Raw genomic sequence first — 10,532 nt, forward strand, 5'->3', positions numbered from 1 at the left:
GAGTGTCTTGAAAAGCTCGCCGCATCCCACTAGTTGGTGATCCGGCAAAGGTTGTTTTCTGGTAGTTTTTTTTTTTTTTTTTTTTAATGGTTTCAAAGCAGGAACTCGAGTATGAACAACAATACAATAGCACCGTCTTTAAAAACACTAAGCTAACATAGGACATTTACTGGAAGTACATCTGTGGTCAGTATTTGATACTCGCAGTATTGACAGGATTTTATTTTTTCATGCCGTTCTCTGTGTAAACTACTACTTACCGGCTACTTAACAACACTGAAACCGACACTTGTAATAACAAACAAAGTGTGAAAAGAATGATTACCTCTTTGAAAATGTCATTTTGATTCTGAAAGTGTAACCCGACGGAGCAGCTGATGAGTGTCAAATTGCGTTGCAATTTGATAGACATTCCACTTTTGTATTCTCGGTGGAACTCTGCATTTTATTCAGACACATCGCTGTCCAAAAGACTTTGAATGTAGAAACTGTGCTGCTATGAGCTACATAAAGGCTGATGTAAAACAACAACGGCACCTCGTCGTTATTTGCCCGGAGTCATTACAAGGAAGGCAATTTTCCTGAAAAAGAACAGGGGGCTGGGGGGGGGGGGGGGTCACATGGATGTTCAGTCTTTTCAGGCGGATCGTTTTGAATGCATTGTAGATGTGACTTTGTTTGAAAATAGGTGTTAAGTGCTCATATGAAAATCCCTGCTATTACTATTACATATGTGATTCGCATCCCCAAAACGTCCACTATGATTATTCTGTTGCAGCCAACACGACGTAATAGCAGGACCCGGTTTGCATCACTAGTAACATGAAACGCAGAACTTTTACGATACTTTTTTGTCACTTTTTAGTAGTGAGGAGAAAGAAAGCCACGATATGCCTCAGTCTGAAAATGAAGGCTCTCGAAGAAATAGCTCACATGACTGCTCCTCATATTACGGCTTTCCATATAACGATGCAGACTCCGCTCACTGGGAGGGGCAACTGCGACAAAGGGGGGGGGGGGGGTGCGTAATTTACGGCCGTGGTCTTCGAGGGCGTTTGAGAGGAGAAAGTTTCTTGGGAAGACCAGAGAGCGCGCTCGAAAGCTGCTTGAGAGCCACTTCCTTCCTCTGCTCGGTCGCCAACATGGAACGGGGAGATTATAAAGGCGAGCCGAGCGCTTTTTCCAACAAACGCGCGTCGTGGCTGCAGGGACGCGCGGCCCAATGAACGCGAGGTCGTGTTCGAATATGAAGGATGCCGCGGGATTGTTCGTTGCCGCGCTGGCCGTCCTGGTGGGGAGACTCGGCGGGACGAGGCCGGACGGGGGGCTCTGCGTCGACGGAAGCTGTTTCGCCGTCTTCCGCCACTCGGGCGACTTTACAAGCGCGCAGAGTGATTGCGAAGAACGAAACGGGCACTTAATGGCCGCGGGTTCGTCCGGATCACGTGATGTACTCGCGCAACTTTTGAGGAACTCTACGGGTCGATTCTGGATCGGTTTGCATCGTTCGACCGGCTGCCCGAACGCGACGTCTCCCCTTAAGGGCTACGAGTGGACGGCCAAAGACGCACAAGGCGATTTGGCCGACTGGGCTCCCTCGTTCGACGGCAGCTGCTCATCTCCGCGCTGCGTCGCCGTTTCCGAAGTGGACCGGCTCCGGTGGGTTCAGGAGCCGTGCGACGCGCCGGTCACCGGCTTCCTGTGCGAGTACCACTTCGCGTACTCGTGCGAGAGCATCGCGATCGACGGGGAAGCCCCGGCGTACGACACCCCCTTAGGTTTCGGGGGAGGGGATCTGCACTCGCTGCCGCCCGGGAGCATCGCCGCGCTGACGCCGAGCAAGCGCAAGTTCGTGTGCTCCGATTCGTGGGTGGAGGCGCCGTGGAGCTGCGAGATCCTCGAGGGGGGCTGCGAGCACAAATGCGCCATGAATGACGATCACGAGCCGTCGTGCTCGTGCCCGCCCGGCCTCTCCGTCAACCCCGCGAACGAAATCACATGCGAGGTGGACGCGCTGGACCCGTGCGCGCGTTTACTGTGCGAGTTCGCCTGCTTGGAAGGGGACGACGGCGCGCACGCCTGCGCGTGCGACCACGGCTTCACTCTGGCACCCGACGGTCGGTCTTGCGTGGACTTCAACGACTGCTCGGACGAGCGACAGTGTCCCGGGGACAACAGCCGCTGCGTCAACACCGCGGGCGGCTTCGAATGCGAATGCGAGGGCGGGTTCAAAATGACGGACGGATCGTGCGTGGATCGCGACGAGTGCGCGTCCGCCCCGTGCGAGCACATGTGCGACAACACGCCCGGCAGTTACAAATGCTCCTGCTACGGCGGATATCGAGTGGACCCGTTGGACGCCAACAAGTGCGAGCTGCACTGTGGCAAGAAGGAGTGCGTCGCGGAATGCGACCCCAACGACAAGTACCAGTGCTACTGTCCCGACGGCTACATCGCGGAGGAGAGAGGGGACCACACCGTGTGCATCGACATGGACGAGTGCGGAGACTCGTACTGCGAACACGGCTGTCGGAACACTTACGGCGGCTACGTTTGCTCTTGTCGGAAAGGATTCACCTTGGTCGATGAGGTGTTTTGCGTCAGAAACGAGGACGAGGATGAAGAGGCGGAGGGTTCCGGGGAGGCTGCTACCACTCCGAACGCTCCCGCGGTGACGCCGCACGAGGTCGCTCCAACTCGGCAGCCGTCGGCGGTGACGGTCGGCGGGCTGGTGGCCATCATCGTGTGCTGCGTCCTCGTGGTGGTGGTGGTGGTCTTTTTGTCTCAGCACATCCTGAACAAAAAGGGCAAAGTGGAGCGAGGGGCCGCGTCGAAAGCCGCGGACGGAGGGGAGACGCACAGTTTACACGGGATGGGGAGCGAAGCTTAATTAAAAAAGAAGGAGGACATTGAAGAAAGCATGACATGTGAATGTAGAGCCGGGTCCCCCCCCCCCCCCCCTCGCCCAACCCTTCAAGAAAACCCACTTTAGGACTCTTAATTTTGACAACGGCCGCAAGCACTGATGGGACTAAAATGCCACGGCCAAGAAAACAAAGAGGAACAGTATTTACCCACAAGACGTGCACAGAGACGCATTTTTTTTAACATGAAGTTTGGCTTCATCCGCAGCTGAAGCAATGCGACGGAAAAAAATATACACTTGAACTGTTTTCGTGCTGAAACGCTAATAAAATACACATGACGTCTCTGATCCACTGGTGAAAGGACACTTTGATCCTCTCCTCTTTCATCTATAACTGCTTCAGACAACAAAGTGTTTGCAGAAAAGTGGTGAAGATTGCACGACTGTCTGTGTCCTATGTGTTGTGTTGTTATTTTGACTTCAAAATGGCGCCGCGTGAGTGGCTGCCTTCCCAGCAGCTCCTATATTTTGTTCTACTTCTTCCTTTCATAACTTTGCTGCTGTGAATCGGGAATTTCTCCATTGCGAGACTAATAAAGGTTTTCTTATCTTATCTTATCCTCAATTACGTTTGCCGTCCCGCCAAAAACATTCTCGGGCCGATTGTGCCGCCAACTGGTGAAAAGAGTGTACTGCAACTGAAACGCAAACGGCGTGTGAGGTGTTTCCAAACCGCACATACATACTGAAAAGAAAGAAAAAAACGCACGGAACGCCTTCAAACAAAAATATGACAACGTCTGAAACAATGATGACCTCACATTAAAATACTTATGATACCCACACGATCCAGTGGAATAATGTTGCTTTTTTTTTTTAAGCCTAAAATGAAAAGCCTTAAACAAACAAACTGTATGCAGGAACTTAGCCCAAAATGAAAAGACTCAAGAAGAAAAACCTCTTCTCCGGGATCTTGTCGGTGCATGTTCAGCAGCATTGTGGCGCGAGGCAGCTGGAGTGTCTAGATGGGGGGGTGGGGGGGGGGCATGTTGTCGAGAAACAAGCGCAGGGATCTCATCATTCAAACATTTGCAGTTGTCATAATGGCACAAGCGCTGAGGTTGTACATCATGATTAAAAGGTTTGGGGGCTGCTGATCTATAGCATGGTAGGCACCCCCCGTATTGGGATGCGACCGTTTTTTGGATCTCTGTAGTGTTCCCACGACAGTAGCCAGGAAATTGACCACATTTTATGAACTCAAGATGGAGTGAAGAAAATGGAATGTTTCATCCAATCCACTCAAGATGCTGACGATAAAACTTTGCTTGGGATTCAATCGAGTGGTTGGCAAATGGATAGCGTGCAACGGAACCGCGAGTGTCCTCTCTCTTTTTTTTGTTGTTGTTCTTGTTGCTTTTAACAATGTGGACAGTTGGAAAATTGCAAAATGCGTGTTTTGACAGAGTGACACAATGAACAGAAGCTCCTTCCAGTTTTTCAAACTAAAGTGCAAGTTCAACACTTTTACTGACACGAGTGACGCTGCGACACACACACACACACACACACACACACACACACACACACACGCACACAACGAAACATTTTTTTTCATTCACACCCTCGAGTGAAACGCTCTCACACACACACACACACACACACACACACACACACACACACACACACGACAGAAATCCATTCACAGGTCCTATTGAATGAGCTCGTTTAATTTTGTTAAATTCACCGTTTTAGGAGAAAATACAAACATGATCGCCGTGACCTTTTTGGGGAACAGGATTAATTACGATGAGGCCTTTTGTTTCTTATCAGACAAATACGGGAACTGTTTCTACAAAGCTTTATGAGAGTGTGGCAACCTGCACCAGTGAGCTATGAACCAATCAAAGTAAAGCAAACAGTCTTACACAATTTCCTCCCGTCTTACGCGGGGCCGGCTCGGGCGCTGCGCTCGACGGGAGGCACTTCAAGCGCAGAGGCCGCCCCCGTGGCCACATCATCTTGAAAAGCTGGCTTGCAACCCGTGCGCCACCGGGAGATTGAAGAGCGGAAAGCGCGACATGTGGACGCTGGCCCTTCAGCTGGTCATCATTGGCGTGACCGCGCGGGTACGTGTCGCCCCCTTCGCTCGGTGAAGCGGATTAGAAAAACGGATTTGATTTTTAAAAAAAATATTGATGGCCTAGAAGTGTTTTTCATACAAGATATTTGCTCTTGTTAAGACTTTACGACGAGGTTGGTGATGATTAGACATTCCGAGTTCCGATTCCTTGCGCGGTTTGTTTTCCTCCGACAGGTTGCAACGTGTCACCCGGCTTGTAAAATATACGGCCTCCGAGCCGCTTGCCACGGACAGAATCACCGATGGGTGCCCGCTCTGCCGCCAAACATCACCAGCCTCTACTTGGAGATGAACAGAATCCCCGAGATCAACGGCACGTCGCTCCGAAATCTGGAGCGGCTGCTGGAGTTGGATCTGGGGAAGCAGTACGTGACGCTGGTGATTCGGAACGACGCCTTCCTCGGGCAGAGGCGGTTGCTTCGCTTGGTCCTGGGCGACAACGCCGGCCTTCGACTGGAGCCGCGAGCCTTTACGGGCATGGTCGCTTTGAAGTACCTCTTCATGGACCACTGCGATTTGACGGAGGCCGTACTGGCGCGCGACTACCTCGAGCCGCTCCTCTCCTTGGAAGGCCTTAATCTCTTTGGGAACAGACTACGAAAACTCAAACCGGGCCTTTTCTTTCAAAACCTCTCCAGGTTGACGGAGATCAACCTCAAGTTGAATCGCATCGAACGACTATGCGAGGAAGATCTCGTGGCTTTCCGAGGCAAGTACTTCACGTACTTCGATTTGGACTCCAATCACCTGTACAAAATGGCCGCCGCCGATTTCGACTGGGAAAGATGCGGAAACCCGTTCCGAGGACTGGCCTTCGAGACCCTCGACTTGGCGAGCAACGGCTTCAACGCGAGCGCGACGCGGCGATTTCTCAAAGCGATGCGGGGGACTCCCATCGCTCATCTCATCTACTCCGGGCACTTGGGCAAAGGTTTCTCACACGACAACCTCCCGGATCCCGACGGGCACACGTTCGAAGGCCTCGCGGACAGCGCGATAAGAATTTTCGACGCGTCGAGAAACCGAATATTCGCCTTGCGGAGAGCCGTCTTCAGCCCCCTGACCAGCGCGATCGTAATCGACGTCTCGCGAAACAAAATCAATCAAATCAACGAGCAGGCCTTCGGCGGCGTGCGGGGCAATCTAAGATTGCTCAACTTGTCATTCAATATTCTCGGCCAAGTCTATTCGCAGACGTTTAGCAATCTGACCGAGCTTCGGGTTTTGGATTTGTCTTTCAATAACATCGGCGCGCTTGGGTATCGAGCTTTCCAAGGTCTTCCCAAATTGCGAGCGTTATACATGACGGGCAACTCCCTGCGGACGCTGGGCTCTCCCGCGCCGCTGCCGAACCTGCAATTTCTCCTCCTGGGTGACAATCGCCTGACGGACCTTTACGACATCGGCGAGCTGGGCGTCAACCCGCTTCACGTGGACGTGTCCAATAACCGATTAACCAACCTGGAGGACGTTTACCTGATTTTAGCGCGGTTCGAGCGGCTGCAGAATTTCTTCTTCGGCGGTAATTCCATCAAGTGGTGCACGCTCGGCCAGAACGTCTCGATTCCTCTCAACCACGGCGTACAAGTGCTCGATCTCCACGATAGCTCTCTGCAGTTGATTTGGGCCGAGGGGACGTGCCTGGATGTGTTTGATCGTCTGGAAAATCTGCTGGGTCTCAATTTGAGCTTCAACTCCCTCAAGAGTCTGCCGCGGGGCATTTTTGGCGGGCTCAGGTCCGTCGTGGAGATTGACCTGTCATCCAACGCCCTGACCCATCTGCCGCCAAACGTTTTTCCAGACGGTCTTCGGAACCTGCGCCTGTCCAACAACTTCTTGGCCCACCCGGATCCGAGCGCCTTCGATTCCCTCCTCCTCCTCAACCTTTGGGGAAATCGCTTTTACTGCGACTGTCATCTGGAGAGCTTCCTGAACTGGATGAACGCGACCAACGTGACCTTAATCGGCCCAGAGGATTACCGATGCGAGCTTCCGGTCGTTCGATACGACCTTCCTCTACTCGACTACTCCCGGATCGTCGAACCGTGCGAGGTGGACGATGAGCCGGCGGTCCGAGAGCTTCAATTTGCGCTGTTCGTCTCCTCCGCCCTCCTCATCGTCACCGTCACGCTTTGCGGGATCGCTTACGCTCGTCTCCGCGGACGCATTTATATTCTTTACAAAAAAGTTGTCGGTCGAGTTCTGGAGGGTCCCGAAGCGGCGCCTCCTTTGCGGGAGGCGCAATATGACGTCTACCTGTGCTTCAGCGACACGGACTACGTGTGGGTGGAAGCGGCTTTACTGAAAAAGCTGGACAACGAGTTCTCGGATGAGAACGTCCTGCGCTGTTGTTTCGAAGCCAGAGACTTCCTGCCCGGTCAGGACCACCTCTCCAACATTCGAGACGCCATCTGGAGCAGCAGGAAGACGGTGTGCGTCGTCTCCAAGGAGTTTCTTCGAGGTACAATTCCACGTCTGGGGTTGAAATGCCACGCTTTCCGCATCTAAGCGCCTTGTCCCCCCCTTTTCTTCAGATGGTTGGTGCTTAGAGGCGTTCGCCTTGGCTCAGGGCCGCATGCTGAACGAGCTCCGAAATGTTCTGATCGTGTTGGTGGTCGGCAAGGTCAGTGCTTCTCCGCCGACATTCTCCGGTGCCGTTTTTGTTCCGCGCGCCCGCTGCCACCTCCTGTTCGAATCGGGCCATTTCGAGGGCGTCAAAGCGCTACGCTCGGTGAAATACTTTTGGTATTTGCACGAGTACTGCGGTTCACGTTGTAAAGTTTTGTGCGGCTTGAGAGGCCTATTTTTCAACTAAATGCTGTCCGGGTTACAGCAAGCTGATGGATGTTTGATTATTTCATCAAACTGAAGGGCCAACAGCCACCCGGAATTGACTGCGCTTCACCTCATCTATCTCGCCATTTATTGCCGTCTATACAAAACTTTGCCGGTGTCATCCGAAAAACGTGATTCGATATCCTGATGTAACCCAACTAAAAGGTGGCTCACTACCAGCTGATGAAGTACGACGCGGTGCGAGCGTTCGTGCAGAGGAGAGAGTACCTTAGCTGGCCAGAGGATCCTCAGGACCTGGAGTGGTTTTATGAGCGTCTGGTCTCGAAGATACTCAAAGACGCCGAGGTGAAGACGTTGGACAAGGGCGAGCCAAAGCCGGACAACATTCCGCCTGGAAACGACATTCGGCTTGAGAACATTGAAGCGCAGCAGTGACCCGTTAACAAGAGCACCCGAATGGAAAAGCGCGACTAAACAATACTGATCTTAAAGGGGCAACAATGTTTTTTGTTTTTTTTTCTCCAGATGAATCAAAGGTGCCGTTATTGAGTTTGGTGATCATTTTGTAAAATTCCGAAACCATTTTTGGAGCCAGCCAATCCTCCATTAAGCGTCTCCAGTTGGTCCTGAACACTGCCGCTCGCTTCTTGACTGGTACTCACTCGTAAGAGGCCCATCTTTAAAATTGGTCTTCAAACATGTTTTTATTCTTTGGCTTTTGACTCGGCATGAGACTCGATATTTAGTTTGACCGTTTTTGTGCTTTCGACTGTTGCCGATATTTAATGTTTTGTTGTTGTATGAATTATTTTTACTTTAGCGTAGTACTTCCGGATGTTTCAGATTAGGTCATCTGGGCTGAAAGGGAGGTGAATAGTTTTGAAATTTCTCCACTAGATGGGGGCAGCAAACTTGTTTTTACTTTATTTGAGCACTCTTAATATCTTGACTACTCACGAGTGATTTGGACCATCCCCGTACTTGTCTGATTTGCACTCCAACTACATTCCTTTTGAATGCAGATTGGGGCTGAAAATGATGGCGTTTCGCCGAGCGCGCAGGTTGTTTGAAGAGCGGTACTGCCGGGGTCATTTGGGCTTCTTTGAATGGCCGAGTTAGTGAAAACAGGAAGCTACTGGAAAGGGGAAACGCTTCCGTCCCGTTTCCACCGCTGCCTGCACCCTGTGGGCCCTTTATCACCCGGCTTTCGAAAACATGACACGGCAAATTTGCCCGGCGCGCCATTTCAAAAAGGGCCTTCATCTGAAAACATATGGAATCGGATTTGTGCACAAAAAGAATCGAGGAGAATGGTTTTTGAAACTAAAACAATTGTGCAAACCAAGCAAGAAAACCTTTTTCCAAGTCCAAACAAACTATTTTTGGCCCACGTTGGCATCTCAAAGTGACAAAAAAAAACTGCACGCTGAAAGGTAAATTCTCAAGTTATTGGAAACTGCGAGAGGTTCCGTTTTCTTTGAGATTGTGTTGTTGTTGCCTATCTAATAACCACCGCGGGGTAATCAAAGGCCAAAAGCTGATGTTGAAAAAGGACATCTGCCCTCGACTGAACAAGCATCCCGTTTCATCTCCGTCCCGACGGCCGTCCCCACCGAGATCTAATTTGAAAAGGTGAAGCAAATGTTTGCCGTGTCAACAAACCCGCAATCGCCGAGACCTCTTCGTAATTATTTCAAGCTCGCTGGAGTATACAACACGCTTGAATAACCCCCTCGCCCCAAATCCCGCATATCACAGGGAAAATGTAATAAACCGCGCCCCTCCCCTTCTCCACAGCTAATATTTGACCTCTGTTTAAATCAATATCACTACAGAGATGCTTTGAGGAAAGCCGGCTCATCTGCAGTCTCGCAAAGGAGGAGAAATGCAGTCATGGCTGAGATGGAGGTCAACGAAACGCTCAAAATAAGTCAACACGTGATCCTCCAACGTGGGAGGTTCAAGCCGAGACCGGGTCGAATTCAGCCCGTTTGCTGCAGTCTGTGTACATATGGCGGAGGGGGCGGCGACGCGAGGAAAAGAAACGCATTTCCATAGCAAGGGGTGACTAGGCGACTCGTCTCGGGTTCACTCGTGCATTTTACACGGAAGCTGCCCCCGTCTAGCACAAAGTGTTAAGATGCACTAGAACGTTCATCATCGTCTACTTGGGAGTTAAATAAGGTGCAAGCTTTCATTTGTTTTGTCCAGACAATGGTCTTTTTGGTGAAGAGGAAAACTCTTACCTGGCTGAGGGTTTCGGCTGTTGCTTCAACCTTCATCAGCGCCGTCAATACTTCCTGGTGACTGAGGTCTTGGAAACAGCTGAGCGGGTTGAGAAGCCTTCCAAATCGGGCTCCCCCTAACTTGGTCAAAGCTGAGAGAAAGAACATGGAACAGAATGCAAAGAACAAACAACATCGAACACAAAAAGCAGAACAAGAAAACAACAAATCAGCCATGAACGGACCACCGACGAAGAAACAATCGCATCATGGACCGGGAAAGCGGCAAAGTCATAACATCGGAAAGCATGAAATTCAAAAGACGGACAAAAGAGGCCAGCAAAATGAGGAGGGGTGGAGATGGCACGGGGAGGAGGGGGCTTACATGGGGGAGGGGGGGGGGGGGTGGTTGACAGGGTCAGGGAGCCTTATTTTGCAAGTTTCCCGACCCGGTCGGATGTTTTTAAGACGCGTCGCCGAAACCGTCACCCAGGCAAGAGTT

General features: G+C 51.3%; 2 protein-coding genes across 2 annotated transcripts; both read left to right on the top strand.

Moving 5' to 3' along the window:
• The first annotated feature begins 1,047 nt into the window (after nt 1–1,047).
• Nucleotides 1,048–3,214, top strand: LOC147185859 (thrombomodulin-like). The gene has a single exon (XM_086104566.1). It carries the CDS (start codon nt 1,223–1,225, stop codon nt 2,888–2,890), a length of 1,668 nt encoding a protein of 555 aa, XP_085960692.1. The 5' UTR covers nt 1,048–1,222; the 3' UTR covers nt 2,891–3,214.
• Nucleotides 3,215–4,818: 1,604 nt separating this feature from the next.
• LOC147185860 (toll-like receptor 5) lies at nt 4,819–8,519 on the top strand. Its single transcript, XM_086104383.1, has 4 exons — nt 4,819–4,995; nt 5,184–7,470; nt 7,544–7,632; nt 8,010–8,519. The coding sequence occupies exons 1-4, from the start codon at nt 4,948–4,950 to the stop codon at nt 8,238–8,240; spliced, it is 2,655 nt and encodes an 884-aa protein (XP_085960509.1). The 5' UTR covers nt 4,819–4,947; the 3' UTR covers nt 8,241–8,519.
• The last annotated feature ends 2,013 nt before the right edge of the window (nt 8,520–10,532 follow it).

Source organism: Hippocampus guttulatus, chromosome 23, assembly GCF_054856545.1.
Source record: "Hippocampus guttulatus isolate MCC_2025c chromosome 23, RoL_Hgut_1.0, whole genome shotgun sequence".
NCBI lineage: Eukaryota > Metazoa > Chordata > Actinopteri > Syngnathiformes > Syngnathidae > Hippocampus > Hippocampus guttulatus.

Bases quoted from the DNA above. Each gene is read 5' to 3' on its own strand.
- LOC147185859 (XM_086104566.1), top strand. From the start codon at position 1,223: ATGAACGCGAGGTCGTGTTCGAATATGAAGGATGCCGCGGGATTGTTC.
- LOC147185860 (XM_086104383.1), top strand. From the start codon at position 4,948: ATGTGGACGCTGGCCCTTCAGCTGGTCATCATTGGCGTGACCGCGCGG. The intron at 7,471-7,543 runs GTACAATTCCAC...CCTTTTCTTCAG, and splicing joins CTCCAAGGAGTTTCTTCGAG to ATGGTTGGTGCTTAGAGGCG. The intron at 7,633-8,009 runs GTCAGTGCTTCT...CCCAACTAAAAG, and splicing joins TCGTGTTGGTGGTCGGCAAG to GTGGCTCACTACCAGCTGAT.